The 16,227-nt window shown below is 31.8% G+C and overlaps 1 protein-coding gene across 1 annotated transcript; it reads right to left on the bottom strand.

The window, feature by feature from the left end:
- Positions 1-9,606: 9,606 nt before the first annotated feature.
- LOC127541563 (olfactory receptor 10AG1-like) lies at positions 9,607-10,530 on the bottom strand. Its single transcript, XM_051966789.1, has one exon. The coding sequence runs from the start codon at positions 10,528-10,530 to the stop codon at positions 9,607-9,609; it is 924 nt and encodes a 307-aa protein (XP_051822749.1).
- Positions 10,531-16,227: the final 5,697 nt, after the last annotated feature.

The raw sequence follows: 16,227 nt of genomic DNA, 5'->3' as shown, positions 1-16,227 counted from the left end.
GTCTTATTCACCCCAAATTAGACTTTTCTCTTTCCTTTTCCCCTTTCTCTATACCTCAGTATTTTACTTATGAATACTATTTGCCTCAAACAGTTTTCCCTTTTTATAGAGCCTCCCCTTTTCTTGGACTTTTCCCCTATCATTTCTCTTTTCCCTTCTATTTAGCCTTCCCCTTCTCTTTTCCCCTTTCCTCTCCCACTTTTCTATAAGATGAGAGATGTTTCTCAGTGAAATGATATTCTTTCTTTGGGCCAAAGATTTGATGAGAATAAGATTCACACAATATTCATTACCCTCTCTTCTTTCCCTCAATTATAATGTTTTCTTTGCCTTTTCCTGAGATGCAATTTCCCTCATTTTACCTCCACTTTTTCCTTTTTATCTGATACAATCCCCTTTACATTTCTATATCTTTTTTTATATTATAACAGTAAAATCAGATTATACACGTTCTCTCAATTTATACCCATAACAGAAATACAGTTGTCAAGAGGGTTTTTTTTTCCCTTTTTACTTTTTTATGCTTCTCCTGAGTTTTATGGTTGAACATCAATTTTTTTTTTAACTCTGGTCTTTTCATCCAAAATAAATGTTTTGTTTTGTTTTGTTTTGTTTTTCATTTTCATTTAATGTCTATTTTCTTCCCTGAAACAAAACGTTCAGTTTTTCAGGGTAATTTAATCTGGCTGCACTTCAAATTCTTTTGCCTTTCAGAATATCAGATTCCAGGCCCTGCAATCATTTAAAGTGGAAGCTGCTACTTCCTTAGTAATTTGAATTGTTGCTTTCTGGATCCTTGTACATTTTTTCTTGATCCTATAGTTCTCTAATTTAGCTATGATATTCTTTGGGGTATTAATTTTGGGGTCTCTTTCAAGAGGCAGTTAATGAATTCTTTCAATGGTCACTTTATCTTCTGTTTCTATGATATCCAGGCAGTTCTCTTTGATGATTGCCTGAAAGGTGATATCTAGCCTCCTTTTTTAATCTTGCATTTCAGGGAGTCCAATAATCCTTAGATTGTCTCCTAAATCTATTTCCCAGTTTGGTTGTTTTCCCAATTGGGTATTTTGCATTTTTTTCCCTTTTTTTTTGGTTTTGCCTGACTGATTCTTGCTTCACATTAAGTCATTCATTTCAATTTCTTCAATTCTGATTTTTAATGAACTATTTTCTTCCATCTCTATCTCTCTCTGTGTCTTTATATTTCAGTTTTTCTTCCTCTTCCTATCCCTTTCATTCTTTCTTTCTCTCATTGTATTACTGGGAACATAACAGAGATTTAATAAACACATGAATTGATTAAATGAGGAAGTTGCCTATATAATTATACCTCAACACCCACTGTGCAATTTAGACTACTACTTGATTGTATAAATCCATGAAATTTTAAATATCATGTGTAAGCTCACAGTGCCAGGCCTTGTCAGAGGTATTCTCTATTCTCTACTCAGGAGGCTCTTAAGAACAAAAACAGCAATGTTCTAAATTATCAATGTTTACCTTTGATAAAAGGTTAGTATAAACTATAAGTGGAACAAACCTCACTTTTTCCTATCTTAATCTTTCTCTTTCTCCTTTGTCTCTCTGTCTCTCTCTCTCTGTGTTTTTTTTTTTTCCTGTGTCTCTATTCCCCCCCTTTGTGTGTGTGTGTGTGTGTTTCTCTTTCTGTCTCTCTCTCATATAGTATCTTGTGCACATAAATAGAAATAGAATTTGACAAAGCAAAGAACATAGTAAATGCATACTGAGGTTAATGTTAAATTGTTTTTTGGAGACTAACTATAGATAGATTGAGTTAGGTGACATTATATATTAACATAGGTAATCATAGAAAGATAAAATGTATGCATTTAATGCATGCATTATTTGCATATATATGCATGAATGTATGCATTTATGTATATGTAATCATAATTTAGTTATTACATTAAAAAAGTGACAGATTTGGAGTCAGTAAAACTCATCTTTCTGAGTTTACATCTGGTCTCAGACACTTACTAGCTGTGATATCATGAGCAAATCACTTCAAACTGCTTTTCTCAGTTTCCCCATCTGTTAAGTTAACTAGAGAAGGAAAAGGCAAGGCACTTTATAGAAGTATCCAAAGATACTCCAATATTTTTCTCAAGAAAAGCACAAATGAAGTCAAGAAGACTCAGACTCAATGGAACTAATTGAACAAATATATACATGTATGTATGACAGTGTATATATTTGTATTGTCCAGACACTGTGTTAAACAACATTTTACAAAAAATCTTATCATATTTTTACAAAAAACCTGGAAAATAATTCTTAATACTATTCACATTTTATAAAAGGGAAAACCAAAAGACAGTTTAAGTGACTTGACCAGCATCACACCTAGTGGTCTCAGTTTATCATTGTTTTGTTTGACTTTGGACACTAAACTGTGCCAGTAAGACAAATGATATTTATTCCAACTCATTCTGGATTCAGAGATCAAAATACATATTTGAAAGAGTTCTCTTGAGTCTTTAAGGAAAATCTCTTGATGAGAATTATTCTATGCCATTGAAGATGCTCTGAGAGAGAGGGCTAGAATATTATGTTTGATACTAAGTATGATACTAAGAAAGATTAAAAAAAAAACCTCCTTAAATTTAATTAAATGTTCCTTGCAAAATCTGTTTGATGATATCCTCCTCAGTAAAGCAATGTAGTCATTGTTCCTCAATCTGTATATCAAGAGGGTAAACACTGGAGTCACCTTGGCATAGAAAATATAATTCATTTTATCTGTTTTCACTGAGAGGTGGAACTTGGTAGTAAATATATAACTACCAAGTTCCACCTCTCAGTGAAAACAGATATACTCACAGAGTAGATAAGGATTTGGATCTGCCTAGAGCTGAAGACAGATTCAATATAGTGATGATTATTCTGATGTAGTAAATAAGAAATTGAAGCAAGCCAAACAATATGGCATTAGCAGAGAGGAAAATTTTCATTTAGAGAAGTGTCTCCACAGGCCACATTCAGTAATCACAAGACATTACAGAATACACAATTGGGTTTGTTAATACCAGCGAAAAGCTGTCTGTCCTATTAAAACTGGAATCCCACTGACCAAGAAGTCAATCATTATCTGGATGCATACCTTGTAAATCATGATGAGAATAGAGTACAGATCAATTCAATCAACACAGATCATCAATTGGGCAATGCCTGAATAAACTGTGATAAGTGATTAAGATGGGATATTATTTTTCTATAGGAAACTATGAGCAGAATTCTCTCAGAAAAATCTGGAAAATCTTCCATAAATTTAGGAAAAGTGAAATGTACTATGCACAAAGTAATAGCACTGTTGTGGGATGGTCAGCAAAGAATGACTGATATTTTCAGCAATATAATGATCCAAGACTTCCTGAGCAAGTTACTGACTTGGGGAGATGAAAATTCTACACCACTTCTCACTTTCACAATTGATTCATGGGCTGTAAGACTATACCATGCTACAATTTCTAAAGGTATTACAGAAGATTCAGAGGTGATTTTTCATATGATTATTTCAAGATTCCATCTCTTTACTCCTACAAACTTTAGCTTATAAGTTCATAACCAATTCAATCAGATGATCTTCAGTATATTTTTAAAGAGAATTATAACAAATGTAGAAGAGTAAAAATATTTAGTATAAAAGTTCTTCCCTTCAATTGTCTGTAACATATTCATATTTAAGTACAAATTCCAGAGGAAAAAAGGGCTCAAGTTTAGTTAGCCCATGTGTTAAAGGAGTTACATACACATTTTTTCATAAATAGAATATTTTTTCCATTCAGTTAGACATTACTGAGCTATGAATCTATGTTGTCCATTTTTTGGATCTTAAATAAGATATTATTATTATTGTTATTGTCTCTCCTTCATTCTTGGAGTACCAGGACATCAGAGAGGTGATACCATGATATGCAAGGGAATTGCATTTAAGTGAGGGAGAGCCGTTCAAAGTCACCTGCCTCACTTTCCCCTCCAGAGCCACCTGGGATCATTGGCAAGATATAGATCAAGATGACTGGAGATGGCCCTGTTAATAGATGACTTGAGGATGCCACTAAGATATTGAGGGAAAGTTTTGAAATCCCAAATTCTGTGGACTTAATGAAACAAAAAAGATCTTTCTCATACATGGTGAGTGGGATGGGAGAACATATATTCAGAAAATATAAGTATAGAATAGAAGAAAATGATCATAAAAAGAATTTCACTATCAGTGCAAAAATGTTAATAGAGTATAAAAATGTAAAATTTGTTAACACATATATAGACAATAAATGAAAGGTAACTTCAGGAGAAATATCTCCAAAAAAGAAAGAAAATTTGCAGATGGTGTTAGAATATCAGAGTTGGGGTTTTCAAGGCATGATTTCTAATAGTCTGAGGAAACAAGGGGAAAAAAAAGAGTATCTGTTGCTATAGCACTGAACTAGTTTACTGAAGCATTAAGATTGGAAAGAGAGGAAAAAGTCAGAAAAGTAGTTAACTCCTTATAGGATACACACACACAGATGGTCAAAAAAGATCAAATATTTAGGATTGAGGGACACAGAAAGATTCAAAAGTTCCATATTGTGATAGGTTTTATAATTTTAGATTTCTTAAACACATTTGGTTAATTTAGTTTTTGAATACTTGTGGTGATAGAAACATCAAAGGTCTGATCTAGCTGAGTTTTAATAGAGAACAAGTTATGGTTGTTAAGCAACTAAGTTCTCTTATTTGAGAGAACATAAAAATGTATGGTTCACTCTTATGAGGAAAAGAAAGAAGATGAGGAGGAGTGACACTGCTTCATGCACTGACCTCCTGAGGAAGAAAAAGTGAACAGAAGAGTACTCAAAGTTCAAAACTGGTGACATATTTAATTTAATTAAAGTGAACACACACATACACACACACACACACACACACACACACACACACACGCCATTTACTGATTGGTGATGGTAAAGGGTGACTCTAGAAATAGATATGCAGCAATTGTATTCAATGTAATGAAATGTTAATTGGCATAATTAGAATTTGACAAATTAAAAGAGTCACAGAATTTGTATGATTCAGCGTTTGGAATAAAATTTAGAACTTTTTTTGTCCCATGTGTTCATTTCTCTAGGTGAATGACAGGTATTGAGTGGTAGGGAATTCCTTAATTTTGTGCTTCTCTAGCATAGAACACAGTGTTTTGAACTTCATAGGTAGCTACTCAAGGTTTCTGGAAAAAGAATTGATATCCTGAATGTAGAATTCTCTGCTTCAATACTCACAATTTTGCCATGATGTCTATAACTGACATTTGATAGCAACTGTGAGGGTGATTGACAATACATTTCAGGATCTACATGAAATTTCTTCATACATCTAGGTATAGATGAATAAAATGGTTATACATAATTGGATCTTTCTCCTGCCTGGTGAATGAGATGGCAGAATAAGGGAGGACAAACTTCGGCTCACTCAGGCTGAAATAAGACCTCTGTTTTCTCTCCAAAATGGTATCTCTACAGGATTTTGCTGAACCATTCTCTTTCCTGGCTTTCCACTCACCACTAATTCTAGCCATATTATGTTTTTACCTAAACCTAGAGAGGTTGTGATAAAATCAGTAAATCATTTGGAATAGATCTTGCCTAGCATCTTTCACTTCATCCAATAGCTTTCAAAATTTTTCACACTTAATAAAAACTTGAAATATTGTTCTTGATACTGGAGTAGAATGTTAAATTACTCATTTATTATTTTTTTTTTACATTCTTCCCTTACTTCTATATTGATTGACTAAAACAAACAAACAAAAAAAAATCTCCTAGAGTGCTTTAGGAAAAATCTACAGTATGGAATACTAATGAAAGAATGTTCTACTCTTGTTTATTAGATAGATGAAAGCATTACATATGTGGAATATTAGCCTTAATGATTCAAGTGATTCTCTGTGGGTTAACATAAATGCTAAGTCCCCACAATCTTGCTTTAATGTTGATGTATCTTTATGACAAATTTAGATTAATAAGTATTCTTAAATTATCTATACCATTATTTTATTTGGAGAATTAATACAATAAGTATAAAACAGGTTCTCATATATTATTCTGATATGGCATGTTCTAATTTCCAAGATGAAACATTTACACAATGAACATTAAAAAATGGTTCTTGTGGTGAGCTTTTTCTTCTTAAAATCGCAGCCAGGTGATAAAAGTTCAGATCTTTTATTGTCTCCAATATAGCCCGGTTAGCTTAGAGGCCTATCTCTATGCTTGGTTCCAAGAACTCTCTCCAAATGTCTTTAAATCCAAAGTTCTGGTCCTTCAGCCTCTGCCTCTGCTTTCTTCAGCCTCCAGCCAGCTCCAGTCTTCATGTCATTCCGGTGAAATCTCGACTTGTAGCGTCTTCCTCTCTAGAACTCTCCGACTGGCCCATTGGCCTATTTATGCTCCTTCCAGAGAGACGGATTATGGGTAGTTCTACTTAGTACCTTGTTTCAGGTTCTGCCCAAAACATCTTCTTGTAAGATTAGATCAACTCTAATTAGTTAGCAGTTAGTAAGGATTCCAACATCTCCCCCTTTCTTTTGTTTTAAAACATAGGGGGTTTCTGAGGGGGTACACATAAATCCATCAATATGGGCCAGAACTTTGTAACAGATATACATGGTATACATAAATCCATCAATATGGGAGGCATTATACATAATTTACATAAGTACATAGCAATATAATACAGGCTAGTAGTAATGTAACAACATGAATCAACCTAAAAATTTACACATGTCCATAAGTCCTAGAAACAGTCCAATAGGATTCCATTGTCCATTAGTTCATGTGCCAGGAATCCAATAGTTCCTGTAAGCCCTGAAGTACTGCAAAAGTCTCATCAACAATTTTTCATCTCAGGTAATCCAGTGATTCTTGCTGGTTTTTCAGGAATTGAAAGCTGAAGATTTTAAAGTTCTTTTGACAGTCTCATTGTTAGCCTTTTCCACCTGTGGAAATATAAGCAGATCCTCTTCCCCAAGCAATTAACCTAATTCCCTTCTATTTACCAAATTTGGGATTTCTCCTCATCATCTGGTAATTACATTGGAGTCGTTTGCATTGGATATTGTCTTGTTGTCTTAAAAGGCCTGTATTCTTCCCAACTGTAATCCTGATTGCTTTTCTGTTGGTTGATGACATCAGAATCCTGAATTTCTAAAGATATTATAGAAGATTCAGGGGTGATTTTTCATGTGATTATTTCAAGATTCCATCTCTTTACTCCTACAAACTTTAGCTTATAAGTTCATAACCAATTCAATCAGATGATCTTCACTATATTTTTAAAGAGAATTATAACAAATGTAGAAGAGTAAAAAAATTTGGTATAAAAATTCTTTCCTTCATTTGTCAATAACATATTCATATTTAAGTACAAATTCCAAAGGAAAAAGGGGCTCAAGTTTAGTGAGCCCATGTGTTAAAGGAGTTATATACACATTTTTTCATTAATAGAATATCTTTTTTCCATTCAGTTCGACATGCTTGGTTCATTACTGAGCTATGAATCTATGTTGTCCATTTTTTGGATCTTAAATAAGATATTATTATTATTGTTATTGTCTGTCCTTCATTCTTGGAGTACCAGGACATCAGGGAGGTGATACCATGCTATGCAAGGGAATTGGATTTAAGTGAGGGAGAGCCGTTCAAAGTGACTTGCCTCACTTTCCCCTCCAGAACCACCTGGAACCATTGGCAAGATATAGATCAAGATGACTGGAGATGGCCCTGTTAATAGATGACTTGGGAATGCCACTAAGATATTGAGGGAAAGTTTTGAAATCCCAAATTCTGTGGACTTAATGAAACAAAAAAGATCTTTTTCATACATGGTGAGTGGGATGGGAGAATATATATTCAGAAAATATAAGTACAGAATAGAAGAAAATGATCATAAAAAGGATTTCACTATCAGTGCAAAAATGTTAATTGAGTATAAAAATGTAGAATTTGCTAACACATATATAGACAGTAAATGAAAGGTAATTTCAGGAGAAACATCTCCAAAAAAGAAATAAAATTGGCACATGATGTTAGGATATCAGAGTTGGGGTTTTCAAGGCATGATTTCTAATAATCTGAGGAAACAAGGAAAAAAAGAGTATCTGTTGCTATAGCATTGAACTAGTTTACTGAAGCATTAAGATTGGAAAGAGAGGAAAAAGTCAGAAAAGCAGTTAACTCCTTATAGGATACACACACAGAGATGGTCAAAAAAGATCAAATATTTAGGATTGAGGGACACAGAGAGATTCAAAAGTTCCATATTGTGGTAGGTTTTATAATTTTAGATTTCTTAAACACATTTGATTAATTTAGTTTTTGAATACTTGTGGTGATAGAAACATCAAAGGTCTGATCTAGCTGAGTTTTAATAGAGAACAAGTTATGGCTGTTAAGCAACTAAGTTCTCTTATTTGAGAGAACATAAAAATGTATGGTTCACTCTTATGAGGAAAAGAAAGAAGATGATGAGGAGTAACTCTGCTTCATGCACGGAACTCCTGGGGAAGAAAAAAGTGAACAGAAGAGTACCCAAAGTCCAAAACTGGTGACATTCTTCCCTTACTTCTATATTGATTGACTAAAACAAAATAAATAAATAAATAAATCTCCTAGAGTGCTTTTGGAAAAATCTACAGTTTGGAATACTGATGAAAGAACGTTCTACTCTTTGTTTATTAGATAGGTGAAAGCGTTAGATATGTGGAATATTAGCCTTAATGATTTAAGTGATTCTCTGTTGGTTAACATAAATGGTAAGTCCCCACAATCTTGCTTTAATGTTGATGTATCTTTATGACAAGTTTAGATTAATAACTATTCTTAAGTTGTCTATACCATTATTTTATTTGGAGAATTAATACAATAAGTATAAAACAGGTTCTCATATATTATTCTGATATGGCATGTTCTAATTTCCAAGATGAAACATTTACACAATGAACATTTAAAAAATGGTTCTATCATGTTAGTTTGAACTGTCCCCTCCCCAAAAATGCAAAACAAAACAAAACAAAACATATTCATGCCAAAAAATAAAATAAAAAAGTAAACATGTATAATTTAAGATAAAAGTCATTTGTTCACATAGTCAGGATTGTTATATTGATGCAAAGGAGAAATCATATGCACTTATGAAACTATGTAAAATCCCTCAGTGAACTCTTTGCCTTACTTTGGATTCCCAGTGCTTAACAAAGTGTCTCCTACATGAGTGCTTAATAAGACTTACTGACTGATCATTACACAACCTTTATCTGGAATAAATAAGTTAAAGCCTTAAGTTATTACTTCACATTCTAAGGACAAACAGTTCCAAAATAGTAAAGGATTTAAAATATATTAATCATATGGAATTTTCATAACACACAAACAACTGACATCATGTTGGGGATAGTTCTACTAAGATTTTGAAATTAATTGAAGGGAATGAAAAAATTTCAAATAAAGATAGGAGAGAAGAGGTCTATTTTTTTTTTTAATTGTGAAATATATATTGAATCAAGTTCAGTACCATAATATAGTGTATGCATGAACCAAATCACTTTGATGCTAACTTCCTAAGTGCAGTGATAACTTCCTTATTTCTCAGGGTATATATGATGGGATTGAACATTGGAGTTATAATAGTGTAGAAAAGTGAAAGCATCTTTTCTATTCCTGAAGAGGTTTTTGACTGGGGTCTTGAATATGTAATGATAGCAGAACCATAAAGTAAGATCACAACTGTAAGGTGGGAAGAACAAGTGGAAAATGCTTTAGATCTTCCTATGGCTGATGGAAGCTTCAGAATGATGATAATGATTTTTACATAGGACCTGATTATTAAGAGTAAAGGAAGCACAATGTACAACACAGTACCACTATAAACAATGTACTCCAAAACAGAAATATCTCCACAAGCTATCATGAGTAGTGGTAGAGAGTCACAGAAAAAATGATCAAGCTTTTTAGAGCCACAGAAAGGTAGAGAAAAAATCAGGTATGCATACCATGGTATGACTGGAATTGTACTGATCCAAGAACCAGTGACCAACTGGGCACATGCCCTGTGATTCATTATGAGAGGATAATACAGAGGCCTACAGATGGCCACATAGCGGTCATAGGCCATTACAGCTAGGAGCAAGCACTCAGTACCCCCAAGCATAAGAAAGAAGCAAAGTTGTGTAGCACAAGCAAACAAAGTAATATTTCTCTTCTGTGTCCTAAGATCAGACAACACTCTAGGGAGAGTTACTGTAGTGTAACATATTTCTAGAAAAGATAAATTTCTAATTAAAAAATACATGGGTGTTTGTAGAGCTGGAGTAATCTTGGTTAATATAATGATGAGTCCATTCCCAAAGATGATACTCATGTACATGATTAAAAAAATGGCAAATAGAACTCCTTGGAGGTTTGGCAGATCAGAAAATCCCACAAGTATGAATTCTTCCACAATAGTGAGATTTTTATTTGCCATTTGACTTTCTGTGTATTTCACTGATGGAAATTTGGAGTATGAAATCATCATTTCTTCTCTCTTGAATTTCCATTTTATTCTCTGGTAAATAAAGAAGATAAATTAGAGAATTTCTTGATTTCCTCCTAATAATGAAATTCTATCTCATACTACCCTTCTGCTTTTTCAATTTAGGTTTTAAAGTTTATAATGCATTAAGCAATTTATGTTCCTTAATTGAAATAAGATCTCTCCAATTCTGGCACATATTTAAACAATCACTTTTTCTATCCTTTTCACATTCTATAGTCCCTTGAAGACACCATAATTCTCTGTTTTCTAGTAGCAGGTAGCTGTTGTGCCAAAACATCAAGAGGATGATTCTAGAATATTTGGCTTGAAATAAAAAGAAAAGACATCACACACAATAAAATATTAGAAGTACCCCTCCGTGTCAAAAAATATGTAGTAATATAATTGCATTTTTAAAAAAACTTTGTGATCTCTTGGGATTAGAAGAAATGCTTTTTTTTGCAAAGTACTTCTCTTCTAGTCCCCATTTCTTTGTCTGACTACATATATATATATATATATATATATGATATATGCGTATTATATACATATAGTCCTTATATTTGTGCCTTTACATAATTGCATAAAAACTGAATATACATATAGTTATTATATATGTAAATTATACTGTAATACTATTCTGTGTATCAGGTGTACTTGCCTTCATAGACTTTTCAAAGTTCACCTACAACATTTTAAGTTGTAACTCCCTGAGCAGTTATTAATCTTAGTAACTTCTTTGGGGCATTGTAGGGAAATTAGACTGAAAATCTTTCAGATCAATCTCACTTAGTATTGTGTACTTTGATATCTCATCTCCTCGTAATCATTGATATTGAATGAGAATACTTCTCATCAATAAACTCACTTTGCAATAAAGCACTAAACAACAACAACAAAAAAGAATCAAACTTGTTTCCTTGAGGAACATTTGTTCTTTCGTGCTGTATAAATTCAGGAAAAAGGTTTTGCCTCAGAGAGCTCTTATAAAAGTCTTAACACCAGGGCTTAGCACACTGTCTTATACATAGTAGCTAGTAAATAAATGTTTATTGATTGACTACTTTCAGTTATTTAGGAATCTAGTTCATTTCGTCCCAATGAATCAAAGTCATCCTGGGCAAGTAGTGCCTATCATCACATACTATTTATCAGTACCCTTTGAGAACATTGTAATGCCCTCCAATTGCATACAAGTTTAAATATTTTTTTCATTGGCAGAGAAAACATAAAATAAATTGGAGTTTAGCATTTCAATTAATACAATATCATCATTCCATGAGCCACTTTCTTTTTGATTTGGATAAATTTTTTTCCCAGTTATCCTCTAGTAATGATTTTTTATACTAGTGAATATTGTCTTTAAAAAACTCAACTCAGAAGGAATCTTCCATGAAAGTTATTGTCTTTGTATCTAAGATGAGAATGTAAGATACAGAAAGAATATAATTTAATAGTAACAAAGTGGAGTGTATTCGGAAAGTTATAAGTATAAAAACACATGAAGACTTTTCACATTTTTTATTTGCTTACTCAGAACCAATACTTTATTTTATATAACATTGTTTGAGAATATATTTCCAGAAATTGGTATTTCTAAGTCAAATTGAACATCTGCCAAGTAAGTAAAATGAGGCAGAACAGGTTAACTAACATAGAATATTGGAAATGAAAATGCTTTTTTTTTTTATCTTGTTGGAGAAGGTAAAGGAAAAAAACACATAATTTTTTAGTGAGTTTCTCTTTTGATTTATATCTGCCATTTCTCTGATATGAGCTTAATTTTAGCTAATTAAGCAAGATCAGAAGATCCCATTAGATTCCATGAAAATTAATACTGCTCTTTACATAGAGAGATGATGAAATTTCCACCACTAGGTCTCAGGACTCTATTTTTCGTAGTTCTGAGAGACATGCTAATGAGTCATCTCAGAATTATAGTATCTTGAAAAAAAAAATAAAAACACAATAAAGATCACTATACAAAGACTCACACACACACACACACAAATCATCACAACTTCCTTTTCCATAAAGCTGTGAAGGTAAAATAATGTGCTTTTGTTTTCATGGCAATTGTAGATTCTTTTGAATGGGATATTTGTATAGTTTTCAAATAATGGATTTTTTAATATCAACTACTAAAAATTCAATAATTCCTGTAGATTAGAGATTCATCTTAAAATTTATTTTATTTCTTATTTTTTAGTCTATCATTTAATTATTATGAATAACTTTTTAGTCCCTTTTATTATCACATAAAGTTTTATAGCTTTCAAGGTTTTTCTTACCCTTGGTATTATTCACTGGATAGTGATTCAGAACCGAATAGTTTGAACAACAGAAGACAACATTCAAGTCCAGAAGATTTTTATCACACTTCATGTAAGTGCTCTCTTTTGCTTTGCTGAATCTCTATAGCCAAACAAGACCTTAGGTATTAGAAATCCTACAGTAGTTAATCTTTTACCTCTGAGCAATGTTGAGGTTATAAAAGTAAAACAGCTTAGGCTTACCTTTCTAAGCTGGGATCAAAGCATCTTCAGATGTTTCTTGATAGGTGGAAAATAATTTCCGATAATATAGACATAGATAATATAGATAGATAGATATTGACATGTGCATGTATAGTACTCTTTAAAGTCTGTCTGATTTAATTCTCAAAAAAAATATCCTATGAAGTTGACCCTAAAACTATTTTTATTTCAATTGTAGAAATCAGAAATTTAACAAAGTAATTTGCCAATGTCATAAAACTTGCAAGTGCCAGTATTGGTATTTGAACTACCAAAGACTACTATTCTACCCTATTTTTCTAGACTTGATCCCAAATATGCAACGATCATATAAGTCTAATAAATGTTCTTTGTGCTTAGAACATTTATAACTCTTTAAGTAGAAAAAAAAATCTTGTTCTGTTATATTCTATGGGGACTCCTCTCCCACGCTACTTCTCAATTTTTAATGAGAGGCTGGCCAAGATATCTAATAAAAGTCCAATGCTCTAACTTGTGTTGATACTTTACCTTGTCCCAGGTAATACTCTTGGGTGTTGATTATGAAGATCTTGAAAACTACCTCAAAGTAAATATATCCTAGCAGTGTGAGGGTTGAGGAATCATTCAGACTTGCAATAGGCTCAAACAGTATCACTGACAAATAAAGTCACTGATATTTGTACTTTTACTTATTGGACTTTTTGATGAAAAGGGCTTTGTAAAAAAATAAATAAATAAATGAATTCTAATTAGTGAAAGCATGGTAATTACAATAGTAGTAATTTAATATTTGCTTGCATATAGAAATTAAAGTTTAAGTGTAGATATGTACATATATGTATTTGTGATTTTTTTGTTTGTTCCAAATTTTTTCTCCCCCCTTAGATAACAAAACTATATATGTATAAAATTAGAAATACATTATATCTATATCATATAGATATAGATATAGATATTCATGAAATTATAAAACAATACTCACTGGAATTCCTCTTGTTTTTCTAAATTTCTACATTCAGCAAACACCCATTGTGCTACTTTTTACACCATTCAACGACATATAAAATTATTTTAAGTCAATAGGATTTATAAAAATTTTATTATGTTTCAAGTACTGTACTAAAAGCTATTAGTTTCCTACTCCTCTCTGTTTTTCCCTTGGCCTACAAATTATTATATTTGCTAGGCCTGAAAATCCTTGGTAATATTCTTCATAAATACCGAGCATCAATATGTGTGTGGTTTTGTGTGTGTTTATTGTATGCACACGCATGCACACATGCATATACATGTATATAGTTAATATATATGCCACTTATCTATATATATGTACAGATATATATTGTTGTATAATTTCCCTACTTTTATGTACTACATAATTTATATTGCTTAAGAAGTTGTCTTCTTGGGAAACTAAAAGGAAGATAAGAATTCAAAATAAATTATTACTGACTAATGATGGCCTAATGCAATAGCATTCTTGGTGGTTATTAAGATGTATCAATTACCACAAAGGACAAAATATCTAAGGGAATAATTTCAAGAATTAATGTGTGTGAAAGCATATTCTAGATAAAAGATTTCAGCATTATTATTAAAAAACATATGCTAAATGCATGTTCTTGTGTTTGTTCATGATTTCTTATTTTTTACAAAACTATAATCAACCTTCTATTCATCTATCCATCTATTTCTCTATCTCTCTATCTATTTATCTATCTATCTACCTGGAGTTTCTATCATTTATGAGATACAGACAAACTAGGAAAACTGGACATTGAGGTTTATAACAAAGACGAATGGGATAAGCATGAAGAATATGATGCTACCACCATTTCCAGCTATCGTTGATATGATTGTATTATATAAATGCTTTATATACACTTAAATGTCTACAAAATGCACAAACACAAATATAAGGTATCACTTTTTCTTATTTTGTATGTAGAGAGATAGATATACTATATATAGCTTGATATCTATAAAAATATTAGATATTAGTTTATAAAAGTCTTCAGGACATGGACTAATTTTTTTTAATATTGGCTGAGAGAACACAATGTTTAAATTTTCAAGATGACAATAAATGATTGTTATTTTAATGATTAAGCAATTAAAGTTAACATAATAACACTGGTAGCTTTTATATGATTTGAATATAATATAATGATTTTATATATGTATATGTGTGTGTGTGTGTGTAAAAATTTATGATTGTTATTTTTGTTGTGATATTATTAACCAAACCATTGTGAACAAAATTATTCCCCCACCATCAGCATCTTCATCATTACCATCACCACTCACTAAAAATTAGTTTCAAGCTCTCTAAAAACATGGATTATAACTTATATTTTTTGACTAGCAGTTGTACACTACAGATGTTCAGTGATCAATATTTGTCTATTTAAATTTAGAATAGTTTTCCTTTAGGATAGAATTTCAGTGGTAATATAAAGAAATTCTATGCCAAAAGAAATCCCCTACAGACTAACTTTTTTAAAATTTTACCCTAAAATGTGATTTCTTATATGGATGGATTTCTTTCTCTTAAAATTCACTAGGAGAGGCAACATATCAAAAAGGACCCTTTGCTTTCAATTATTTATAAACTGAATGTAAAAAATGAAGAGGTAAATTGTGATAGGTAATATGTCTAGAACTTGCACAAATTCAAAGCATTGACAAAACAATATGAGTCCTGATGACCAGCATATTTGAGACACTCACAAAAAAAGTAATAAAAAATTTTAAGATGGCAATTAGCACTTTTGAAAAAAAACTGCATTTTGATGTTACTATAGTTTTATCATCCAACACTTTTTATACATACATACATACATACATACATACATACATATATATATATATATAAAACTTAATATGCATTTTTTATTTGATGGGGATTGATAATTTTATGTTTCTGTTTATGTATCAGAATGAAGAAGGAAGTGGAGAAAAAGATAATGAAGAAGAAGAAAAAGAAGGAGGAGGAGGAAGAGAAGGGGAAAGGGAAGGAGACAGAGAAGAAAAAAGAGGAGGAAGATAAATAAATTGAAAGCATGAAATGAAAGAAAAGGAAGAAGAAGATATAGCTACTTTACTATTCCCAATGGGTACTATTACTAATAATGATACTATTATTAAT

The sequence above is a fragment of the Antechinus flavipes genome, chromosome 6 (assembly GCF_016432865.1).
Source record: "Antechinus flavipes isolate AdamAnt ecotype Samford, QLD, Australia chromosome 6, AdamAnt_v2, whole genome shotgun sequence".
Taxonomy (NCBI): Eukaryota; Metazoa; Chordata; class Mammalia; order Dasyuromorphia; family Dasyuridae; genus Antechinus; species Antechinus flavipes.
This window is presented reverse-complemented; position numbering and strand designations above follow the sequence as displayed.